At 45.3% G+C, this 26,924-nt stretch overlaps 1 protein-coding gene across 1 annotated transcript in view; it reads left to right on the forward strand.

Annotated features, from left to right (window-relative positions):
• The window catches only part of LOC120898242 (acetylcholine receptor subunit alpha-like 1), a 60,785-nt gene extending 44,982 nt beyond the window's left edge, over positions 1-15,803 (forward strand). The window contains exons 4-10 of the mRNA XM_040303804.1: positions 2,169-2,213; positions 8,278-8,387; positions 8,916-9,096; positions 9,200-9,660; positions 9,741-9,964; positions 10,073-10,332; positions 10,836-15,803. Coding sequence (XP_040159738.1) covers positions 2,169-2,213; positions 8,278-8,387; positions 8,916-9,096; positions 9,200-9,660; positions 9,741-9,964; positions 10,073-10,332; positions 10,836-11,039 — 1,485 coding nt within the window. The 3' untranslated portion in view covers positions 11,040-15,803. The remainder of the gene's footprint in view (positions 1-2,168; positions 2,214-8,277; positions 8,388-8,915; positions 9,097-9,199; positions 9,661-9,740; positions 9,965-10,072; positions 10,333-10,835) is intronic.
• Positions 15,804-26,924: the final 11,121 nt, after the last annotated feature.

The following is a 26,924-nucleotide window of genomic DNA, read 5'->3' on the forward strand; positions in this document are numbered from 1 at the left end:
ACATCGACCTCGAACCACCGAACCGGCCTTGCATCTTCGGTGTAATACATCCCGCACGGCCGGGGACGAAACATCGATCCCGGCAGAAGGTTATTTGGTCGCTTTCTTCTTCTTCTTCTACTACTTCTTCTTCCGTTGACCACATTTGCTGTCCCTCCATAGAATAGGGCAGAGTTTCGAGGCTTTGGGTGAGAATCGATTTCGGGCTTCCGTTCCTTACGGGTACGGTCAACAGATTGCCATTTGCGCGCTGGGATGACGGCAAAGTGTTCAATAAAAACCGAAAATCTTCCACCGTTTGATAGCGCACTTTGCCGCAACTGGTCGCCGGTTGCTTGCTGGCTCTTTAGGGGCCAGCCATTTCCGTAGGTAGTGCTGGGATCATCCACTGGCCCCCCAGCTCTCCCTCAAAATAGGACGTTTTGATGTGAATGCATACATAAAAATAATTTACGAGTGGCGAGGATGGCCCTTTCACTGGCCTGCCCTGGTTCCTGGTTCTGCCGGTGGGCAGATATGGAATGGAAACGGCTGTGTCTGCTTTCTCGGGTGGATTTTACGATTTGCGTGTATTCCCCGTTTTTGTAATGCTTTCTCTAGCTCACTGTCTTTATCTCCCTCTCTCTCTCCTCTCTACCACACTCTTTCAAGGATGAAAAGTGCATCTTTCGGTTGTGTTGTTGTACCGTTTGGTAGAAATTATATATGCCTGCGAAATGTGTCTGTAGTATCAAATTGAAACGCTTTTAAACGCGCACGTGAAGTAGATTCAATGTTCGATTAAAGTTTAATGTATGTATCTCTCTCTCTTTCTATCTCCCATACGAGAGAGTGTGGGATAAACTCGCGAAACCGGAAGAAACCGGATCCATTTCCTTCTTTCCCTTTTTGTTTTAAAGTGTGCCTTATTTTATGCAAAGATTATCTGCCATTGCTACCACAAAATGGCGGTTACACCTAAGAGCCTGCGGTGGGTGCGTCTGTCTGTTCGTGCTACAGGCAAGTGGCTTTGAATTTTAAAAATCAATACCACGCCGCTAGGCAGAACGCATTTTCCTTCGCAGAGCGGGCGGAAAATGGAACAAAGTATTACAGCAATAATCCCATTTCCCCTGGTTCAGATGGTACGAGTGTTACGAAAGTTTGCAAATAAAACTGTCAAACCAACCGAACGTACAGCCCGGCACCGCACCAGCAGCTATTGTGAATGTTTGTACTTTGCCGATTGAAATTCGCTCCGAACTTTGTTGGAACATAGTTTCGGCGGAATAACAACAGTTCTATTGTTTTATTCATTGCCAGATCTGCATCCTGGGACTTTCACCAGCTCCACACCCCGTCAGGTACCGCGTGCTGTTTTGTTGTCTTCTGCTAACAGGCACAGTCGTCATCAGGCCACAGTTTCTTGGGAAATAGAACGAGAAAATTCCTCCGACACACACACACATACACACACACGTTCTTTTGTCCATCGGCTCGTCGGTCGGTGTCATCACCCACTACGCGGAGGTGAGGAGGATTTCCCTCCATTCCGAAGCATAACACAGCACAACATCATTCGCACTCGCTCACACTCTGTCTATCTCTATCTCTCTCTCTCTTTCTCTCTCCGTCTATGTCGTTCAATCTAAAGCTACCCCCAAACGTTCGAATAAATTAAGCCTTTCCTGTCTCGTGCACACGGATCCGCTCACGACTGTGAATCGGTGATTGCTTTCACCCTGTATCGATGGGCTCGCAAGCCGAAGGCTCAAAGCGAGAGCTTGCCAGCGGTGCAGCGCCAGTGGTGGGCAGAGCGGAGAGATTGATTTACTGCCTAGCGCTTTGACCACGATCCATCTTTTGCATTCAGAACATTCTTTAGTGTCGAATTTGACTTCGTCAATTTGTATGCTAATGATTGGAAAGTGAATTATAAAGAAAATTTCTACTCAAATCTACCATCGATTGTGAGCAAGCAGAGGCGGCAGGAAGAGAACCGAGAGAGAAGCAAGCGCTTCGGAAGCGCTCCACTGGGCGAGTTTGCTTTTTATGTAATCGTGCTTTTTCTTTCCGTTTCGGCATGACACACATCTCCAAAAGTCTGACAGGGAAACGATGTCGAACAACAATATCAACAACAAAACGGTCCGTACTCATGCGCCTGTGTGTTTTATTTCTCGTTTCAGAATCTCAAGAATCAAATTATGACGACGAACGTGTGGGTAGAACAGGTAAGTTGTTGCGTGTGTGTGTGTGTGTGTGTGTGTGTGTGTGTGTGTGTGTGCGTTCCATACCTTTTACTGGTGGTTCGTTTTGTTGTGTTTCTCCCGAGACTTCATATTTTATGCCCCACAGGCAATAGGCGCACGTCCTTTGCAAATTGATTTTATTCAGAACGAAACATAATCACTCCTTTATCAGCAACAACAACAAAAAACGCAAAAACGAAGGATCACTCTTACCCAGAGGTCTCCGTCCGAGCTAGAGCTCAAACTTTCCGAACAATAGCAGCTGCAGTATGCTGAGCGGACAACGCTCACTGAACAACTGCCTACAGTTGGGCTGCTCGGCTCGCAGCATCTCGCTGTACTCGTCGGTAAGATCGGCCTTCAGTGGATAGCTGTCGAAGGAAGGTCACCAGGAAGCAGTGAATAAGCTGAACGAACGATATCAAACATTGAAGTAATATGCTTGCTGCCTTTCTGCTTACGTGAAAATGACTCGCAATATATCAGCCGTCATGGATCGTCCCTTGGGCGGGAGTAGGGTTCGTGCTTCACAAATCGACCGCAGCAAACATTCCCGCATGTGGAAGCCAAAGCTAAGAAAGGAAAGTGTTACAAATGAGATGTCATTAAGTGTATGTGTGTGTGTGCTACTTTGCAGCATGTAAATGGCGCTGCCTGTTAACCTACAAACTAGGCACAGTCGTCTCGAGATGATCGAACAGGCTTCTCCTATCGCGATAGTGATGAAAATGTTCCCATCCACGATGGTGACTTATGTTGAGATGATTAGCTTCCATCCACAGGGATGGTTCTGTGGCCGCCCCACGTGCAGCATCAGCCATCGATCGAGCCCGCTTGGGGGGTAGGTTGCTGTAGTACAGTCGATCGTTTCCGGTCGATTCCCAAAGCTTTCTTTTCCACGATTGATAGGTGATGGGCGGTGAAGAGTGCGGTCTGCCTGCGGTAAGATATTTCATACCGCTTGTATATTTCGAACCAGCTCCGTCGGTTCGATCGTTTGCCCAGTTTGCCGGTATCCATGCTTCGGGGTGCTGCACTAGATACTCGTCCAGCTCCTGCTGGGACAGCACGTGCTCGCCGTGCGGGATCGTCGGTGCTGTGGCCGCCGGTTTTGCCGCGGTGGTAGGCTGAACCTCGTTCGGGTACCTTGCAATCTCGCCCAGCCGCAGCGATGTCGCGTGGTACATGTAGTCCGGCAGCGGATGATACATATCCAGCTCCGCCACCAGGTTGTATCCGCGCGGTGTTTCAAACATCGATCCTTTACCACCGGATATGGTAACCTGCAGTAAACAACGCGATGAAATAAGCCTCATTCACTTGCGTGTTGTAACCTTCGTACGATAAAGTTAGCACCGGGTGGGAAGAGCAAAAATCTTCTCTTTCGTGACAGCACGCGGTCCCGCTGGCTGCTGCCCGTCGTCGTGGATGTACCGTTGTTCTGTGCCGCATCGAGCTGGCCGAACAGAAACAGCCCCGCTACCGCACCGTACACAATAATGTGCGCTGAAAGCATGACGTGCGCAAAACGGCAGAACTGGTGATGCTGCTGCTGCTCAAGACGAAAGGCTTATTGGAACTGATTGAACATTTCGACTTGTTTGTTCTCGCCTACGCCTGGGAAGGGCCAGGAAAGGCTGCCGCATTTCCAAAAGAAGAAAACACACACACTCACTTCACGACCGGAATGTATTGTTTGTGGAAAAAATTGACAAAAGGCGGCGCTCCGACGCACGCCGCTGCAGACTCCAAAGGGAAGCGATTTCTTTGAGCAGCGCTTTCACTCCGAGTTGTTTGCATGACAAATAAACTAATTTGACAAGCCAATCTAGCCAACTGGCTTTGGCTGGCGGTAGAGCGGCAGACAGCTGCTCGCTTGCGTTTAGACAAATGGGCATGAAGTTAAAAGCACTCCACGCGCTCCAACCGTACACTTGTGGGAGGCGTAATTGTGTTAAAGCGTACGTATTAGCAAAGGACTGACTGTGCGTGTGTGATTTGTCTTATTGAGTGTGGTAAAACATACATTTTATGTGATATTTTTTGACGACTCCTCAACACGGTTTTGCTAATGGATGATCAATACGAACAAACTTTGGAAGGAAAAGTTTCTACAAAGCAGATACATCTTTGGTTCATTAACATGAATCGTTCGCTTTTTTGAATAATAACACACAATTTGGTGTTATTTATTTACATATTAAAATTTAAAAACAATTCAGCCTTGTTCACTCTTCCATTAAGGACAAATTTCGCAGTAATTCTGTCGATACAATTTTCTGCAATTTCGCGTCATGTCAAGCTCTTGCGCGTTACCGTTCAACCTTCCCATCCCAGCTGGTGCTTAACATTTCGTGCCAATCGATCGAAAACCAGCACTCGGAGGTATCGTTTATGCTTTCCCCCCATCTGCCATTATCGTAAAGTTAACAAACAATTAAAATTAATGGCCATTCATTGCAATCCTAGCCAAAAAGTAAAATATTATTCAGCACGCTCCCGTCCACTCCGTCCACCCTTCCGGCCATACTCGAAGGAGCGAAAAGGGGGATGTGGCAATTGGTGGTGGTGGTGGTGGTGTGTTTGCGCAATTTAAAAGCTCAAACACCATTTACTGTAAATGTCGTTAGATGCCGCTGACGCAAGGGATGCTCTTTCGTGCGTGGGCCATACGGTGTGTGACGCACGGAAAAGAGCCACCCCCAATGTAAAGTGGTCCCCGGAGGACATTCGGAAACTACACGGTACGCGGTGAGCGACAGTAGTCGAAAAGAAAAAGGAAAAACAAAACAACCCACGCTTACAAATAAAATACATTGAGTGTGTATATATGTGTGTGTGTGTGTGTGTGTGTGTGTGTGCTCGATCACTCGCAACAGCAGTCGGAGAAAGATCACGCAAACCCGAACGCCCGGTGCAGCTGCATGCCATTAAAATGCAATAAACAGTACAGCGCCTGCAGCCGGAATGCGCTTGTCCCGGTGCTGGCCTTTGTCCAAAACAGCGATCGGCCCCCGGATGGCTAATGTGTGTATGTGTGTGTGCCGCTGATGCACAGCTCTCCTTTCATTGTGTCGCAATTTCCATCATCGACGGGGAGCGTCCGCGGTGGCAGCGTAAGGCCAGAAACAGTAAACAGTGCTGCAGCAAGTTCACGAGCATCATCGGGTCAGCGTTGTTGGCATAATGGGATACAAAACAGCTGCCACCACAAAACCGTTCGGTAGAGCATTTGCTAGAGAGGATGTTGGTGGGGTTTTTTTTGTTGTTGTTTTGGTTTTCGATGTGAGAGTACAGCAGCAGTGTTACACGGGTCGTTAGTTTAACGGGGCGGAATACGGGCACCTTCCGGTTTTCCGGGGGCCATTCGTCAGCGTTTGCGTTTGGCTGGCGAGACAGTTAACGTTCGCGTGCGGTACATGGAGGAAGGACTTGAAATTTGACTGACTTCCTGCAGTTTGTGGAACGTGACAGTGATTGGGCCAGGCCCTGCAATGCCCACGCTTTTGTTATTCGTGCGGTATATTGACGAATGGTCAGCTGTGGTTTGACCGAAATCGATACCGGGCCCTCACCAGCACCAGCGGTCCCGCAAGTAACCGCAACGACTTCAATCCAGCTGACCAGCTGTCTTGAAACCGGCCACCGCAAGCTTCTTGCTCCGTACTGGTTTGACATTTACTTTCGTTCCCTCCTTCGCTTACCTTTTACCCTGCGGTTCGCAGTAGCTCCACTTCTTGTTCTTGTCGCGCGAAAACGAGGGTTGCTTAAGTGTGCAGCTTCACCGGCGCACAAGGATAGCACCGGACAGCACCGGAACGGTGCTCACCAAGCAGCATAAACGATTCATAATTGAGCTGTCAGCAGCAGCAGCAGCAGCAGCAGTTCAGGCGGCCACATGAAAGCACCGACCCCGGCCCGACTGACAACGGTGCCGGTGCGTTACTGTGCCGCAAGGTGTCCTACAGGCACACAAACCGTAGGACGGCCGGACCGAAAACCCCACTGTATCGCGGTGGTGATCTTGTAGATTAGATTCACGGCACTCTGTTTGTGGGCTGCACCATTGTGTGTAGATTCGCCCGAGCTGACATGTGGTGCGATGAGTTTGGGGTGATGTTAAATTTGGATAATGAGCGCGTCCAGCGTTTTATGAAATTGATTTTGTAGCGCCAACAATTGGTGAAGTAATTAGTTGCATAGCATAACGTGTGAAGTAAATTGAAATTACTGCTAAAGATGGTGAGTTTGGAACGGTTGTATTTTATGAAATGAAGCTAGTAAAGGGGGCTGAATATAGTTTATCTATTTAAAGACTTTATCTTATCGGGTTTATGCCCATCTAATAGTGCTATGCATAGCGTAGAAATGCAAGACAGCAAAACAATATAACGCGTTAAATCGGCGAGTTGAATCCATTCGATATAATTTTCAAGACAATACAGTCTGAACTCTGAACTATGGACATTTGAATCATCTCTTAAACACTCAGTAGTAGGTATTCACGACAAAAGTTTAATGAGAAATTTAGTTCAACAGACAGATACATTCATATTTAGAACGATTTTATAATTAGAAGGATCTTAGTGTGCGGTAGTTTTATCTCATTCTATTATCGCGCGGCTACACGAGATACAGCGAAAAGAACTATTTGACTGGTGAAATATCTGTCAGGCTGGAAATACACGATCCGAGATCGTAGCGGTACCGCGAAATTCGAGCCTTGTTTATAACAGTTTCTACAACTACCGCGCCTCCAATCGCCCCTGCTATTTCGCAGAGATACCCAACTTCGGTAATGCTCAGATTTTCGCGGTAGCGCGAACCGATTATGGCGAACCGATTACCACTTTTCTGGTGAATTTTGTTTGAAAACTCGTGTAGAGATAGGAGCCTGTATCTAGCCTGTCTGTCAGATTTCATAACAAAATTGACAGTACAAGTGATACGCGATTTTCACAGTACCGTGAAAATCTCGGTACGTCTATTTTCAGCCTCAGATAACGCATCACAGCAACCAGCTGATGTGCAATGTAAACAAATAACACGTACAAAATTGCTACTAAATCCAATAAATAACTTCAATATCAAGTCTTTCGTTAATTTTCAGTCTACAACTCATCATCTCTTCCAATTTGGGAATGTTTTGCTTAAGAAAATATCATTTTAAGTGAATATCGAAAGCGGATGTTGTATCTCTCCCAACTCTTTAGCTATATCTGTCAGATATTTCGCCTGTCAAATAGTTTAGTTCGCTGTATGTTTCACCTCGTGTAGACGCGCGATAAGGCATCTATTTTTGACTGTGAGTCAATTGCTTTATTTACAAAATTTGAACGTAATTTTTGAAACTTTGTGTTCCGAAATTATTGACAGCAAGTTAAGTAGTGAATAATTTCATTGAAGGAATTTAAAATAGAACACTTGTTAAGCCTTGGAAGAGATGGACTGTCGAATATCTTCCTGAGATTTTGGAAGTTTTAATGGAGTGAAAACCATTGGCATGTATTTTCAGATGTAGATAATGGTTTTATAATTTATAAAATGTCAGTATTTTTTCCATAAAAAAAATAATAAAACTACACGATTTTTGTATTGTTGATGTAATTTAAAATTAAATTTGTAAAAAATCTACTCAAAGACCTTGCAATATTATCGTGATTCCTGCAAAAGCGAAAAATAGATGACTTACAGACAAAAACGCACCTATCAGAGTTAAAAATTGATGCGCACCGTCAGAAATGTAAGCCTTAGAGCCAAAAGTTGGTGACAACAACTGTAATATTAATTTAAAAAAAGTTGTATGTACGGGTTCGTTTAACAATGCTCGCAATTCCCATGCTAAAGCTCTACAATGAATATGTTGCTGCTCGGGTTTATCCACTGCAGCAATCGCGTTGTATCGTTTCTGCCAAAGATTAATTGTATCAACTTATTCACACTCCCCCCTACCGATGAAAGTGCCGGTGCGATGTTCCATCATCTGTGTAATCCGTTCACGCTACTAACCCCCGAAACTTGCTCTCCATTTCTCCATCTTCCCCAGGAATGGAACGATTACAAGCTCAAATGGAACCCAGATGATTACGGCGGAGTGGACACCCTGCACGTCCCATCCGAACACATTTGGCTGCCAGATATAGTGTTGTATAATAAGTAAGTGTCGATTTGTTGCTGCGCCAGCAACAACAGTACCACCAACAGCTTCGTTGCTTGCCAAGAAACGGGGATGGGTGATGATTTATGAGGTCCCGGTCGGTCACCGCAGGTCAGTGACAGGTGAGTTCCGGTTGTGCTCTGATGCAACCGGTGTAAAATCGACCGGCGGACCGACCGACCACATCACCCCACCCGGCGCTTCGTGGTCACTCGTTCTCGGTTTCGAGTAGCACTTCTGGCCAACCCAGCCTGTCTGCCCGTGACACTGACAAACTGACTGAAGCAGACTCCGGATCGGAACGCTCCTACTGGCAAAGGGGCGTGCTTCCGTCTTTCCCGGGCCAGATAACACACACGACAACAACAACAACAACAACAACAACAACAACAACAAATAATGCTACCCACTTCACCTGAGTGTGTCACGATTCTCACGAGCTTTTCCTCTTTCTCACCTTCTCTTTCTTTGCCTTTCCCAACCCAACCTTTTTTGTCTGCACTCACGTTTCTCGCGCGCGGCCCCAGTGCGGACGGTAACTATGAGGTGACAATAATGACAAAAGCAATTTTACATCATACGGGTAAAGTAGTATGGAAACCACCTGCCATTTATAAATCATTTTGTGAAATCGATGTTGAGTATTTTCCATTTGATGAGCAAACATGTTTTATGAAATTCGGATCCTGGACGTACGACGGTTACATGGTAAGTGTGAGAGGGGTTGCGGAGGGGAAGGGGGGGGATGGGGAGATGGGCTTGGAACCGTCCGTTGGCTTATCATGCTTACCTTTTCCCTCCCCTTTTGCAGGTCGATCTTCGGCACCTCCAGCAGACACCGGACTCGGACAACATCGACATCGGCATCGATCTGCAAGATTACTATATATCAGTTGAATGGGACATTATGAAGGTGCCTGCCGTTAGGAATGAAAAATTTTATAGTTGTTGTGAAGAACCATATCCGGATATTATATTTAACATAACGTTAAGGCGAAAGACACTTTTCTACACCGTAAACTTAATCATACCTTGCGTTGGGATATCGTTCCTTTCCGTGCTAGTGTTTTATTTGCCGAGTGACTCCGGCGAGAAGATATCATTATGTATAAGTATACTGCTGTCGCTGACCGTGTTTTTTCTGCTGCTTGCCGAAATCATTCCGCCGACGTCGCTCACCGTACCGCTGCTCGGCAAGTATCTGCTGTTCACGATGATGCTCGTCACGCTGTCGGTCGTCGTCACGATTGCCGTGCTGAACGTCAACTTTCGGTAAGCTGCGCGGCCGCTAGCAACCAATCTCCTGCAAGCTGTTCTGCATTGTTGTGCATTCTGCCGCTTCTTGTCCCCAGGTCACCCGTCACGCACCGGATGGCACCGTGGGTGCATCGCGTTTTTATAGAGCTACTGCCAAAGGTGCTGTGCATAGAGCGGCCGAAGAAGGAGGACGAACCGTCGGACAACGACGACCAGACGCCGACCGACGTACTGACGGACGTGTTCCAGGTGCCGCCGGACGTCGAAAAGTATGTCGGCTTCTGCGGGAAGGAGTACGGCACGGACTTTGATATACCCGGTAGGAATGGGGCGCCCGGGGAACACCAGTGCACTATCGAACATTTGGTGAACGTCCCTCTGTTTTTACTCTGTTTTCCGTGTTTTCGTTCTCGAAATTGCACAACAGCACTGCCCCCCTCACGGTTCGATGTGGCCGCCTCCGGTGGTGTCGGGCCATGCTTTGGCGAGCCGCCGCTACCTGCACTGCCACTGCCGGGCGGGGACGACGATCTGTTCAGTCCGACCGGCAACGGGGACATGAGCCCGACGTGCTGTGGCGATCTCAGCCCCACCTTCGAGAAGCCGCTGCTGCGCGAGATGGAGAAAACGATCGAGGCGTCGCGGTTTGTCGCCCAGCACGTGCGGAACAAGGACAAGTTCGAAAGTGTAAGTAAACCAGCAAGCGATGGCAATTCTTTTTTCTATATTTCTACTCTAACAGAATTTCTTTCTCTAAAGGAAATTTCGAAGTCAAAAAAAAAAACAAATAACTATAGCTAAACTGACGCCTCGGTCCGCAATGAGTTACCTGTACGGGGCTGGCATTTATTGTTGCCGCAATAAAAAAAAACGCTAGCCCACTGCAACACACGCACACACAAACTCAGTTTGCAAAGCACAGTCCCAAAGGGTCAGGGGCCGGGGTTCCCCGGCAGCCAGTGGTACGATCACGGCATCCGATTATTTGCTGGGAAGAACCTCTGCCCCCCATAAACGAGAGCCGGCGGCGGAACTGCAAAACGGGTAACTCATTGCAGACCGAACCAGCCAGCTGAACCTCGAGCTGCTATTATGAAATCATTTTAAAACCCAAATATGTGTCTTTTTTTCGATATTGTTTTGAATTGGATCTATGATTTGCACCTCACTCCCTTCCCCGAAACCGGCAGATAGAGGAAGACTGGAAGTATGTGGCGCTCGTGCTGGATCGTCTGTTTCTGTGGATATTTACGATAGCGTGCGTGCTGGGCACCTGCCTAATCATTCTGCAGGCGCCCAGCCTGTACGACAACACGCAACCGATCGACGCGATGTACTCGAAGATCGCCAAGAAGAAGATGGAGCTGCTCAAAATGGGCAGCGAGAATGTATAGCATCCGCCCGGGTTCGCATCCGCCGTTTGGAAGTATCTTCTGAACTGGATGCGAACCCTGGTCAACGAGGATGACCACTAAACGCCAATCAAGTCGGCGTGCAATCATGATCATCAACACAACATCGCATCAGCCCATGCACATTGACACGCGCACCCACGCACACACACACACACGATCGAACAATAGCAAATTGAACACATTGAACACAGGCAGCAAACAACGAACATGGGACATGCGGCTCACTCTATTGCAGCACTACCACTACTAATACTACTACTACAACTACTACTACTATCACTACCACTACTACTACTACTACTACTACTACTACTACTGCTCTATGTCTCCCGTTCGTTCTTTCTTACGATGTGTTCGATTCATTCATCTCAGTCAGCCAGACACTCAGTGCGCCACCCATGGCAACCATTACACACTACAGCGAGTAGCGCGCACACTTCATCAGCAAGCCACGCTGCAAAGGCACGGCTCATGCAAAAGGCTCTTCAGCGCCTCGCAATGCTTAGACCTCCCCAGGTGTAAGCGGAAACGGAAAGCGAACTACACACACACGTTCCTATCATCATGATTATGCGCGTTATGTTTTCCTTCCTACCCTGGTATTGTTTCCTTCATCTTCCATCCCTCCCATCAACAACCATCCGCGGCGTGTTGGTAAAACATGCAACGTGTCAATAACAATCAAATTAAGGTTAATGTAAACGATAGCTCAGGCGGTAGGGCCCCGGTACGTGAAGGTAGGCTGGGAAGTGGACAGACACTACTGTCCCTCCCACACACACACACACACAGAGGCAAGGCCTAGGAGAAGAAATTGTAGCAAAACACGTCGTTGGCCGGTTCGATTTAGGGCACCACCCAAACATTGCCACCATATTAGCTCCCTCGCGTTGCGGAAAAACATTCCCATTCGGTAGCCAGGAAACCAGCAAAACACTTCACGGCACAGAATCGTAAACGAAAAACGAGATGGGTGCAAGGACCTCCGGGCGAAGATTAATTAACGGTCGCGTTCAGTGGGCGCGCTCTTCATTACTACTACTACCGCTATCGGCACCCTGCCTTGTGCATAGCGATCGCAGTGCGATCAAATCGAAGACGACGGCAGCTTAGCAAACCGTTGCGTAGCGGTAATTGTTTGCAATTTTGTTTGGCCACGGTATGCGCCAAATTGTAGTGCGGAGGTTACCGTTTTCGAGCAGTACTTTTTCAATTTTACCCACCGTTACTGAGTTGGTTTCGAAATGGATACAAACTCTTCGTGCAGTGCGCTAGTGGTCGCAGTTCGTTGGATTTATGCTTTGTTGGTAAGCCAGTTACTCACACACATACATACACACACACAGCAGGCAGATACATCAGCATGCATTTAAAGTAGGGTTTTGGTTGTTAAATGCCATGCACCACCAGGGCCACCGGCGCACGACAGTAGCTTAACGTTATGAAAATGCACGCAACGCAGCCGGCATGCGCGCGGCAACGTGTTTTATACGGTTTTATTAGCGCAAATTAAATTTATTAGCACCAGTGTTGTGCACCTGTTGCCAGGCGGAACGGTTTGTTTGTGTGTAGGGTTTGATTGTTTATTTGTTTTTCGCCCTTTCGATACATTAAAGTTAAATTCATTCGATGTAAGAACTTGCAGCATTACAAGCCGCAGGCGCTTTGCGTTGCACTTACGCAACGTATTATGCCAGTAGGAAGGGAGTACATTACTTACGTTAAAAGATAGTGATTTTAACTCGACTGTTGTAAATGTTTCAAAGAGGAGGAGCGAAATGTTTCACCATCCCTCTCCTTCCCCCCCCCATCACCAATCCCCCTTTCCAATTCTTGTAAAAAGCTACACACTATAACCAGAAGCGTCCGTCAGTGGCGTGCGCGGTAACGCATGATGGCGCACATGGGTGTCGCCGTACGTGCGGCGTTAGGGAATAATATGTTTAAAAAACAAATGAATACAATCAGCATGAATTGGTCTGATAATGAAGTGTCTTAACTACAGGAAATTCTACCAAAATTCCCGATTATATAAAAAGCGAAGCACTAGGGAGCCGATCCGACGCGTGTCGCGTGACAGTGCAGGATTAAAGGGGGGCCCCAAAAAAGCATAATGTACAAACCCGCTGCGAATACAATCCGCAGCAGGTGTTGGTCCCGCTCTAGAACATCAGCAGGAAAGAAAACGCGGTGCGAACGCGTTTAATGTAAAAAATAATAAGCAATTCAGTGTCACGCAACAAAAAAACAAACAACCGAAACCACGAATAACAAAACAAAACAAAAACATGGTAGCGTTTTATACAGCAACCGGCAAACACAAACGCCGTAAAAGCCCGTCTCCATCTCAACTCGCAACTAGGATAATGCTGGGGAGTGCTGGGGTAGAGCCATTTCTAACTAATTGAGTGAAATAATCAAAACTACTACACACCACCACACACGGTGGAACGAGGCAGACGGCTAGAAGGTTTGCAAGAATAAGAAGAAGAAGAGTAAATGCGTTTTAGACGAAAGCTAACTTAATAGTTCACAATCATAGCAAGTTCACGGGCGTAAAGGCAAGTAAGTAAGCAAACATCATTCCACAGAGAAATGAAAGAGAAAACAGAAGTTATTACATCCTACAAGTACTGTTAGATAACAACAAAAAAAAAACACTCAAACACACACACACACACACATTTTTTACTAAGCCAAAAACCTAGCTAAGTCGATTAATGTACTTAAAAGTATTCGCTATAGGACGAGTGTATATGTATTTTATATTCATGGTGACAGTAACAAAAACAAACAAAAAAAACAAAGGGAATTGATGCGATCATTGAGTAAGGTTGGGGTAAGGTGGTGGGTACTTTTGTTACTAGTGCTGCACACAAACACACACACACACACACACACCTACAAATACAGAAAATAAATTAAAACGCGTTGTATATTACAGGAACTAACACATAACACTGCAAAGCGTGTGTGAAGCGTGTACGTAAGTTATAAAGATTTTCATACAAAAAAAAAACAAAACAAACAAACATAAAACAACAAGTAATGCTATAAATGTATCTGTAGTTAGAATTTGTATCAGTCGCACACGAGTCGATTATGGTGCGTTGTGCGCGGGTGAAAAGGACTCATCAAAAAGGTTGGTGAAACACGTAAATTAATTAAAAAAAAAACACACACACACACACACCCACTAGCCCGCAGATCGGAACACGGGTGCGCCGCGCCACCTGGCGTACCGGGTTGTGCAGCTGGCGCATCACGATCTCGAGGCGGTGGGTCACATTAACAAACAAAACACACAAAACACAAAAACCAATAGTTTTAGTCAAATGATAGCCGTAAGCCTGCTGACGGTATTGTAATAATTCGCCAGTATAGATGATGGGAGGGGAGGCAGTAGAGCGCACGATTCACGTTTCACAGTCACGCTGGTCACACCTCATGCCGCTTCCCTTTCCCGCCCCCCCACGACAAACACATCGAAGCTACAGCTGCTCGACCGAGAGGGAGCGACAGAAAGAGAGGGAGAAAGAGAGGGAGAGAGAAGAGGCCAGTGCCAATGGGACTACTCCATGCCGGATGGCCACACCGAATTGAACGACCTGTGGACGGTTCGAAAATCAACTTTTTAATCAACCAAATACAAAACGGAACCCAAAACAAAACAAAAAACCCCCCTCATCGTACAGTGCTGAAGGTGGGCTCAACGAGAAATACATAGCAGCAACAACAACAACAACAACAACTAAAACAAGAACAACAAAACATAATAAAAAAAGCAAACACTTTTCATAGTTAACAGAATGATAAGCAAGTTAGTCCATAGCTACTACAAAATCTGCATCGAACCATTGATAAAATGCAAGCAAGGTACAATATTTATGAAGTACACGGCTCAAACGTTTCATACTGTCCGAGCGCGTTAGCAAATCAAACAACAGCAAATTAGAGGAAAAGAAATGGGTATAATTTGTACAGCAAATGGATTGGATTGGTAGAACATTTCAACTTGTTTCATTGCTTTTTCGTTGAAACGAATGTCGTACGACAACCCTTTTTTGGTTAGTTTTAATTATAGATTTTACCTTTTTGGATGTTTGTCAATGCAGAACGTTTATCGATTTATACGTTTTACTGTCCATTTTATTTTTTAGAACGATTGAGCTTTATTTTTTTAATTTAAATTTGGTTAATTTGAAATTTGTCATCTTGTTAAACTACATGCATTCCAACAAAGTTTTATTTTATTTTTTTGTCAAAAAAAACTCAAGCTACTAAACTGAACAAATACAATCTCTCCGTGCTTGCTTACACGCAGCACAACAACAACTCATAACATTTTCTTCGTCTTATAATGAAATTAAAAAAGAAATAATCCCGCCCATAAACAACAAAGGGGCCGGTGCCTAAAATAATACCATGAGTAAACCAAACCGCGTACTAGAGACAGAATGTAACAAAAAAACAAACGAAAATGAAACAAAAAACACACTTCACCTTTTTCAAAAAAAAAAAAAATGCCAGACTGTTTGTAGTTGCCAATGCTATTAAATGAACAATTGCTCTAAACACGGAAAACAAGCCGACGAACAGGGAAAGACGAAAGAGAAGAAACCACACACGCACACACACACTCAAAACTCACTATTGCTATTACCTAACAAAAACTGTCGAATGTGAAAGAAAGAATGACATAAGGCAGCACAAAATTAAGCAACACACACACACACACACACACACACACACACACAAAAGGTAAGACAAACAAAACTAAACACAATCGCACAACCACAACACCGAACAACACTCGTTCAGCACCATGGGATGAACACCCTCTGGTGAACGACGGAGGGAATTCAATTGAGGGAGCGGGAGGTACGGGAGGGAAAACATAACAAAACGGATACATTAAAATGTGCTCAAAGTTAACATGTATAATAAAGTAAAAGTAAAACATTTAAACTAGCGATTACATTAAAAACAAACCACACTAGCACGCATGTGCATAAGAGAGTGAGGGAGAAGGGGTGGGGGACGGGGGGGGGAGCAGAATGAAGGAAAAGATGTGGCCATTCCTAGGCCAATAGATAGAATTTAGTAGCAGCAGCTGCAACAAAACAGCCACAACAACCAAAATACAAAACAACAGAAAACAACATTAAACAAAGCAAAGACGTTGTTGAGATAATATTAACTAATTTTCTATCAAGTGAGCGAGCGGGTGTTGGTGATGATAGCAAATCTGGTGGAGGGGTTGGCAGGGGAGGGAGGGTGATAGACTGTCCTTTTTCATCTTCGACATGTTGGAGGAGCTTAAGTGAACTTACTTTACACAGGTGTGAAACCCGATCTTTTCAGTATCCATCATTGTTGCAAACATTCATATCGAGCGAGTAGGCGATAATGGGACGGGAGATAAGCTACACTTTTGTTTGTTGACAAGGTACGAAACTCGTTTTAAATGGTTTAGTTACTAATGGGGTAGGTTTGTAACTTAAGGGAAATGATTCCCAGTCAATCGCGTTGTTTGTTGTTACACATACTTCGTTAGGTTTTTGTTTTATCTCTGAAACAGTAAAGAGAGCTAGAGAGAAGATATAAAGAGGAAAAGTAAGAGAGAGAGAGAGAGAGAGAGAGAGAGATAGAGATAGAGAGAGATAGAGATAGTAACAACCTTTATTATGGTAATTAAGGAATGTAACGTTGATAGCTTTGTTCGGTAGCTTATTCATGACAATCTGTTTGGTAGCATCATTTATTGATCGAATATTTTGCAGTAAAAAGTTCGTCCAGTTATTTAGCGTCTATCCAAATCAACAACAACAAAAAACAAGACTTCACTCAATGTGACAAGAATGCCTCGAACAAAACCAAAAGCATATTATGTTTTATCACAGAAACACAGACAACCATTTTGATTACAACCCTTCTACAATTGTGTGCTAAGGTAAAGGTAAACAGGAGATATGTGTGTAATTCACTTCCCTTCCACGTCACTACTGTATGCGCCCCTGCCCATTAAAAATGTCCCCTTGGAAATGTCTCCAAGCAAAATAAGAAAACTATTCGAAATATTCATTACAAAAAAAAAACACACACACACACACACTCATATAGACAAACTCTACAATGATAATCCCTGATCGTGATCTCCGACATTGTAGTTGCATAAGCGAAACGTAACCTTTTGAACATTATGGCATGACCCTGATTTCAAATCGAGTGTCTTCCAGTCACATGTCAGTGCATTTTGGCTATTATCCGAGTAGATGGGAAGGAACGAGTGAAACACGAAGAAAGGTGTGTTTTAAAATGTTATGGCGTTGTGGTGTGGGAGGCGGATAAGTAAGAAAATGGCGGCGAAGCACCTTAAAGTGAAATCGTAGTGAAGCGTGTGTAAAACGAGCAAAGGCAAACAAAAAGCTCCCAAGCTTAAAAGCATAACCAGCCTGCAGGTAAATGTAATGAAAGGATAACAGAGAGAGAGAGAACGAAAGAGCGAGAGAGTGATAGAGAGTGAGAGAGTGAGGCAGAAAAAGCACAGCCTTCTAAGAACTGCATCAAACGGTAAAGCAGCAGCAGCCGGTGATCGAGCCACAAAAAGTAGGGACGGAAAACACTTTATCAACACATTAAAGCATAACCGCGAGGCTACATGAGGTGAAATATACAGCGAAATGAACTATTTGACAGGCGAAATATCTGACGGATTAAGCATCACAGCAACCAGCTGATGTGCAATGCAAAGTCTATATAATACAGAGGTCGAGTCGTCCAGAACATTTGATCAAAAAGCGTGGGAAAGTTTTGACAGCTGGATGAAGAAGCTTCAATAGTTTCATCGTAGCATACATTGAGGTTTTAGTTGTTGTGCATGCAGTGGTCTGAAAGCACTTTCGGTCATTTTTACATCGTTTGTTTGTAATATTGTACTTTAAAAAGTTGACAAATATCAAGAAAAGATAGAATTATAGTGAAATTATCAATTACAACAAGATCAGTGCCCGAAATTACGACGAAATCTTGTGCAGCTCAAGAGCGTCAAAGCTAAGAGGCCAGATTTCTGATCATTCTGGTCATTTTTAAGTGATGAATTACTGAAAAAACTACTCCATGCCACGTTCATGAGAAGGAAATGTATAGTTACACTAGATTTTGTGCAGAAAAAGCACAATTAGCCCTAAAAAGTGTATGGTTGTTTGGAATCGTTTGTGAACGCTTTTTCATCTAACTGTCAAAAATGAGCTTTCAAAATGGTGGACCAAAATCGAGCTATGCATCGACCTCTGTATTATATGGACTTTGGTGCAATGTAAACAAATAACGTGCAAAAAATCGTAACTAAATCCATTGAATAACTTCAATATCCAGTACTTCGTCAATTTTTAGTCGACAGTTCGCAATTTCTTCCAATTAGGGAATGTTCTGCTTAAGAAGATATTATTTTTAAGTGAATTTCGAAAGCGGATGTTGTGTCTCCCCCAACCCTTTTGCTGTACCTGTCAGATATTTCGCCTGTCAAATAGTACATTTCGCTGTATATTTCACCTCATGTAGCCGCGCGGTAAGGGCCCTCTAGCCACACAAGTGCATGCAAATGGTGGCGTTGCAATCATAGTAGGCGAAGCCGTTTGAAAATCAACTGCTCGTAGTGTTGTTTTGTCGCCCCTGATACGAGCATTGGAAGCGTTGATAAGTTGTAAAAGCACTCTCTTGGAGGCGGGAAAAATGGTATAATTATCGCACCATAATGCTTTGCTTCAAAATTTTTGTCGAGCGAGAAACGGAAAACCTTATTTCCGTGCCTTTTTTCTTGCATTCCCAAAAATGGAAAATTTCATTTGCCACCAGAACAATTACAAACCGAACAAAAGGCCATCTGTTTTCTGGGCGGACGAGATTCGATTTTGTTCCAATTAATCCGGTCGGTAGGGAAAATCGATTACGGGCGCTGTGTTTTTTATCGATAAAAGAAGCACGAACCAGCTTCGCGTGGCCGCGAAGGAACGAACTTCTTATTATGTGAAACTGAAACAATTGGAATATTTAAATGAATGAAATTCGATCAACCGAAAACGATTTTGTTTCGACACACACACACACACACAAACACACAAAACTGAACTTTTCTGATCCACCTCGATCGATGACGCACGCGTTCCTCGCAGCAGACGGGAGGCTGTCCCGAACAGGGAAATTGGAAAATGAAGCGAATCGTCGTTGATTTTAATTTCCGACACACCCTGAACACCCGGATACTCCGTTCAGCCGGAGCCAGTGGCTTTCGCTTCCTTTCCCGTGGAAAGAAAAACCGCCTCCGGAAAGATGCTTCCGGGATAAAAAGTTGTTTTTCTTTACCCGCGTTCGTTTATCGCATTGTACGGCTGATAGTTGCTTTCCGTTCCCCTTTTGGCTAGGTAAATTCTACGCGTGTAAGCCGCGCCCCGACGCCTAGCCGGGTCATCTGTGGCCGCGGTCGACATTTTCGCGTGAAGGATTAAGGTACGGCGTCCGGTACGGCTTACAGGATGCAAACCGATTATCCTGCCACGGATATGGATCGTGTTCGGACACGTTCATGTCCGGTGAGGGTGTCTTTTTTTGTAAAAGGAATTTTGCATCATTTTTGTATGGAATTTGCAACTACTAATGTATGCATGAAATTTCGCCAAATATGTCTTTCCAGCTGTAACTCAATCTCAACCTAAGCTTTAATAATGGCAATAATTCTGATTCGTCAAAATCATGACAAATAGGTAATAAAAAAAGCGAAAAAATATCCAACACATACACACAAAAGAGCTCCATTCACTCAGCCGGTTGTCGGTTGACTGACTCGTTCCCTCCCTAGGTTCAGCCATCCGCCCCGTTTTACTCAATCGTAACCACACGCAAACACAGCGGACACAGCAGCAGCAGCAGCAGCCAGCAGGGCCGGAAGTATTTTCCACCGAATTTATTGCTTTTCCTTCTGCGAGCGTAAAACGTGACATGCCAAACAAGTGCAAGTGCAGCCCAATCCCGGCCCGACCCGGAGTAAGCCATTACATTTCTCGCTTTCAGCTTCTTTGTACTATTATGCTTGGCTGGCAGTTTGAATCCAACACACCACACACCGTTCCACGCCGACGAATTCGGTCGATCACTCAAATCATCAACCACCACAACCTCATCGAGTTGTTCCCGGTTTGTTGAAAGGGAGCAGCCCCTTTAAAAGAGAGTGGCATAGAGAGAGAGAGAGAGAGAGAGAGAAAGAGTAAACTGCAAAAAAAGTACTCAAAACAAATCTCACACACCGTTTCAGCATGCCTTGGGTTTTGGTTTGCTTGTTCGTTGCCGTTGGTTTTACAGCAAATGTGCCACGGGTTTTCCTCGAGCTGTCACGGCCATTCGGTACCGTTGAGGGCCGACCGGATTGTACACACCCACATCTACACAACATCGCAACATATCGCCCCTCGGGTGGCCCCCGGCGGGTTCTGTGTTGGGCAATGATGTTTACTGACATAACGAACTCCGGCACGAATTTGCCCTTGCGGGTGGTGCAATGGGTGCAGCGGTAAGAAATGCTCGTGCTTCTTTCGTTCGACGGCGTGCGATGCAAGCAGCACGGAGCAACAGCAGGCTCTTCCGACGGGCCCGTTGCTAGGGAGCCGTGCCCGAACATGCACAGCACATGCACATTCGTGTCGATGGATTCCGACGAAATGGAGCCAAATTCAATCACCAGAATAAATGATACCAGTGCCACTCGATGGCTCAATACGGCTTCCCCGTCCATTTCGTTCGCGAAATGGACTGGACGTGAGTGGTCGTTGCACTTAGCGCTGCTGCTGCTGCTGCTGGTGGTCGATTGTCCCTGCCATTTTTGTTGTTGTCTTTTTTCCACCGATGCTTGTCACTTTTCGGACGGAAATGTTGACGGGTGCCATTAAAGCGGACAACAGACATCGAGGCTTCGGAGGCTAACCCGACTATCATCAAACCGATATGCCACTGTGTGGCATACACTGCTTAGTGAAACGCAGCACAAAAATTGCTGGCACACAAGCAACACAAGCGGGGATGCCCTAGAAAAACAGAAATAGGAAAGCATGCACTGTGCACGAGGATTGTCCAAACTCTGCTCAGAGGAGATAGTTGTGCGATTTTTATCTCTACTGTTCGTCCAGTGCCATTAACTGACGCTCTTCTCCGCCCATGTTTGGCCCTGTTTTCTTCCACCCTCCCATTTTACTGGCCACTGCGGCCGATCCGGATTCTGTACTATTTATTTTCTTACTGGACACTTCAATCTTTGCCAATCCAATTTGTTGCTCTAGGGCGCACTTTGGAGCGTGGCGCATACAAGACCAAAAAAAAACACGAGGGCCAGCCGACCACTTCCGACTCTCGTTTCCGCACTTTTTCGCTCCATTTGAACACGAACAGACCATTGACCGGTTCCGCATTGACCTGCGACCGAGAAGGGCACCCCAAAAACCAACCAATCCAAACCAGGGCGGAGGTCCCGTCCGTTTTGCTAGCAAACTGGGGGGAAAAAAGTGAAGAAAAAGCAGCCACTTTTGTCAAATTCAATGGGAGACCGGTATTCGTTCGAAGGGACCGGTCGAATCGGTTAGGAAACGGGTCCGGCTCGGTGTACCGTGTCAAAATTGAGGTTAATTAAGCGGGAAGAAAGGTTTTCCGCGTTTTGGCCTAGGGGTCTAGGTGGAGCGTTTCGTCTTTGCGCTGCTTTGCGGGTTGGAAGGGGCCAGCAGAGAGGCGATGGTGGTCGTCGTTTCGACACAAAAGATGCATGATTTGGTGGTGCGGGAAATGCGCAATGAATGGACCGTTACGTTTGCAGCACGTTGGGAAAAAGTTTCGCTACTAGCAAGAGTTGTAATTGGATTATTGGACGATTTTGAAGCAGCACAATGCGCCCCAAGAGAGCCCAAAAAGTAAGGTAAACAATTGCTGAAATGCATTGACTTGTGTGTATGCAGTTGGTCAATCTGTTAGCCGACTAAAGTTGCCGCTTCCCCGTTTGCTTGCGCTTGTGCAGTTGTGTGTGAAGAGGGCCTTCACTTACACAAGCATAAAACACTCTTCCATTCCGCTTCATTGTTCCGAATTCCAATTAGAAAAGAAAAAACAGGCCAAAGCAACATCTTCGCTCCTCTCTGTCCCAACATTGGGACTTGATTCCGCCTTCCGCACACAGAGGAAACTGTAGTTCGCAAGTGTGTGTGTGTGTGTGTACGACGAATTAATGAAACAAAAGCAAATAATAAATCTGAAATTCGAAGGTTGTTTCATCTAGTACGATAGGGAAGCCAAGAAACGCCCATTCGCTAAGACAGGGCGAAGGAAAATATAAGTAAAACAAGCATCAGAACGGCAGGAGAACGATCGTAAGACGAATGATCTACAACAGTACAGTACAGCAACTGTATCGCCCTCTGTGTATGTGTGTGTGTAAATAAGCAGCATAATAATATGATTGCCAAACAAAAATTGGTAGTTTTGTACATACTAAAACATCGTTTAACCCCATACATGTACAGTGCTCGGTACGGTGCGCTCCTATTTCGGGGACCGGGGAGCACAAAACCCTTCCTTTTTTCCACCGGCAAACTATCCACCAAAAAAAAGGGAAAGAAGGAAAGGAGCTAAACGCGAACCCAACCATCTACTGCATCAACAATCAACTAACGACAAATAATCATCATTAGTGCGGAAATTTCTTACTTTAACGCCTTGCTTCTGGGAAAAGAATGTTCATCCTTGCCGGGCAGCCGCTTTGCAGCACGGTTGTGTTGCACAGTAAAATGCATCGAACACACACACGCACACACACACGCACAGCGCTCTACACTTTCGTGGCCCGCCTGTTGATTGAGACAATCGCTTAGCAAGTAAACGCCCGGAGCTACCGACCCCGGAAGCCCCTTGGAACCAGCGTGCGGCCAGAATGCAAACAAAAACCGCAGCAACCGGAAGTACAATTTCTATCAAAAATGCAGACACACACACACATACACGCACACACCACAAACACTCGTTTCGACACCTGTTTGCTGTTTTAGGTTTTGCTTGCACCACCATCGCGAACAGGCCTGTCCGCCGGCAGTGGAAACTCCCCACAAGCCAACAGCATCAGCATCATGGCCAGCTTTGAATCTTCCAGTTGGAGCAACGCGCGCGCTAACACACACATACACACACATTCTCATTCCAACCATGCAAACATACGTAGCTAACGCGCAAACGAAACGTTGTACAAATTATAGAAGAAGCGATGGATGAAAATGGTGGTGAAAGTTTATGCATTTTGAAAGAGAAGCGATGTATTGCCTGAGCAGCAGATAAGATGGTGCAAGGAAGCGGTTGCACCTACGGTTACATTTCACTATTGCAGCCAGAATTGCAATGCACTGCTACTACTACTATTACTATAACTAATATTACTCCTATTACTACCACTGCTACTGTTTTTTTTTGTACGGAATACAAACAGGCACACTGTTCTTCGAGCCACTTCGAGAAGGAGACGAATTAATGAGAAGTTTAATTTTGTGTCACCGTTTTTGGTTGCCATGCCAATAATACATGGACGCTCATCCAGAAGTGTTGCGCGAAACACGGGGCACGGGTGTAGAAAGCACACGTTTGCGAATATGTGTATGAGTGTGTGTGTGTGTGTGTGTGTGTGCGTGTGATGAGATCGTCTAACTATTGCAAAACACATTTTTTATACGTACCGTGTAATGGTTTTGTAAGAAAAAAGCATAAAAACTAAGTGAAACTACCAAAAAATATGCAACGCTAGTCAGAAAGCAGGGGGCGAAAAGCATCGTGAGCGGCTCTATATCGGATAAACATTAGCAGGAGCAACAACAACCAAAAAAAAAAAAAAGAAGCTCAATCCACTAACACACGTGACCCACTCACGCCAAATTAAACTTCCTAAGACGCAAACATAAGGACAGTAAGCGAGAAAGCTAACGTATAACGTTAACAACAACACACTAAGCAAAAATGTGCATAATGTCTGCCACAAACACACATACACACACACATACACACACACACACACACACACACTTTCTCGAGAACATCCAAAACACACAAACACATCCTTATAACGAAAACAGAATGCAGAACGTAAGGGAAGTAAAACCCAAGACAACTCAAATACAAACCTAACCTTATCGATACTCGAACGGTAGTTATAATGATAAAATTTAAACCAAAATCAACTAACAAACACAACAAAACAAGCCAAAAACAATGCCCATCGCGCATAGCGATGTTTGTCCATTAACTCATTCCAATTGTAAATTACTCATGACAACAGCATCACCGCCAACTGCGATGGATGTAGCAGGGCGAATACATGCGAAACATGCATCCCACAAAATAAAACAAGTGCACCAGCCATTCCAACTGTCACCTCCTTCCTGTCTCACAAGTTCCCTTTCCCAAACTTCTACCCCGTTCGCTCGCTCTGTCTCTCTCTCTCTCTCTCTCTCTCTCTCTCTCTCTCTCTCTCTCTCTACCCTGTCTCCTCCCCACTTCAATAACCCATTATCTACACTATGCTGCTTCCATTTTCTATTAGGCTTCATTCCCTTCCAAACTCACCCCTCCCCCCCCCCTCCCCAACTCCAATCCCACACGCACAAACAAAAGATACATCTGTATCTGGCAAAGCTAGTAAAGGTAACAATCTAAAGATAATGAAACCAAAACAAAAAAAAACTTTTCGTTCTATTGTAATGATTTTATTTGTGTGAAAACATTTCGTACTTTTCAATTAAATTGATCAAATGATATTAATTGAAAATGGAAACAAAACATAAACCAGAGCTGTGAATCTTAATCGATGCTGTTCACGGGGGTTCGCACCAGAACCTTCGTCCCGAGCGTCCCCTGCCCCTGGGAAGGTGAGCCGGCCCTGGCGGCGTGCACCACCACTCTCTCCGCTCAATCTCGCCGGAAGCTTCAGCCCTTCTGGTCATGAAGCATAATGCGCCTCCACCGTACGCAAGTGTGTGTGTGTGTGTGTATGGGCGGGTGTGTGCGGATGGTTTGGTGGTGCCGGTCGAGCCGGGTCGCTCGCCGGATCGGGCGCGGGTACGTGCGCACGGGTACACGAAACATCGCATTGGATTCTTGAACATAGAGAGTAATGTAAATATATTTTTTAACGAAACCATGATGGGAAGGCGACGAAGAAGAAGGAGAAGAAGAAGAAAACAAACACGTAAATAAATTTTTATAATTGTTTCCCAAAAGCAAAGCGCAAAACAAACGCGAAGGAGTAAAACCAAAACACGTAAGCAAAAAATAAACATTATTTATAGTACGACGATCCATGTGATGATGATCGGTGGCTAACGATGATCGGTCCCGGGTTCGGCCGATCGGTTGCTAGGTTGCGCCCACATTAAAGGTGCGCCGAACACCTTTTCAAACATACAGTTGCTACGCACACACACACACAGGCGTGTAGCACTGTAGCAACTCATAAACTGTGCGTCTCTGTGGCACACATGTGTACAGAACAGGATGATGAAAGTTAATTATTTATAGTGAAAGAAAAAAAAACTTAACTAACAACAACAACAACAACAACAGCGCTGATAGGTGCAGAAAAAACCCCCTAACATTATAAATATTAAGCTGTAAGTAAACAAGCACACAGACACATGCATACTTTTTACTAAAAATGAGCAGAAAATAAGAAACGACGCAGTAGAAAAGACACGGCGTCAAAAGGACACTGAGGCTGAGGTACGGAGAAAAACAGCAGCAAAACAAACAACATAACAACACACTTAATGCGAGATGTGGCTACTAATTTAAATAGTTACGCTGGCGGTTCCACACCTCCGATCGTAAGCCGGCATTCTACGCTATTCCCTTAAATTTCTCCCCCAAACATTGGTGAATTGATTTTAGTGTTTAAGGGCTAGCACGAGGCGGACAGGGCGGTGGTAAGTGTGCACCGGTGCCGAACAGTACTCGGCGTATATTGGCGTACCCGTTCCTCCCAGCTGCTGGCCGAAACACGAAGGAAACTGGAAGGAATTAAACTCGTGAAGAAAACCCCCAAAACAACACTACCAAACAATGATAGCGAATATGTTGGCAGTGCGTGCGAAATCAGAAATCAAACCAATTCCAGCTAAAAGGGAGAGTGTCCGGCGCGACACGCGTGAACCCAACAAAACACAGCCAAAAAACAAAATAATCTCACATATTGCAAATTGATAAGGTTATAAGTGCACCACGGAACCCGTGCCCCTGTGCCGGCGCACCGGTAACGATAAAACCCTCGCGCGGGAGCGTGCCCCTTTCTGCACTGCACGGAGGGTGTAATACGAAGGTGGAGGTGGGTGAGAGAGGACAGGGCGAGGAATAAAATACGTTGTGATCAAAATACTCATTCTTAATGTTACTGTCACGTGTAAAAAACGAACCCAAGCGGATGATGATGCATCACGAAATCACGGAGTGACGAAAACACCATTGCCGTGGAATTAGGATACGAGCGGGTGTGGAGGTCTACCCGGGAAGGGAAGAGAGTCGTAGGTACAGCTGAAATGATAGGTGTAGTGAACAGCAAAGCAGAAGAGAAAAGGGACGAAGAAAAAATTAGAATCGCCCGAATCGCACCAGAGGCACAATGATGCGCGTTAATCTTCCGCTCAGCTTGACGAAGCTGCAATGTCTGAGGGCAATGTCAATCGAAACGAATGTTGTTAATCACACTTACACACCTGCACACACACACAAAGACTCACACAGACACACACACACACACATTCAAACAGTACGTGAATACATAAATGATAGAGCAACAGCGCC

The sequence above is a fragment of the Anopheles arabiensis genome, chromosome 2 (genome assembly GCF_016920715.1).
Source record: "Anopheles arabiensis isolate DONGOLA chromosome 2, AaraD3, whole genome shotgun sequence".
Taxonomy (NCBI): Eukaryota; Metazoa; Arthropoda; class Insecta; order Diptera; family Culicidae; genus Anopheles; species Anopheles arabiensis.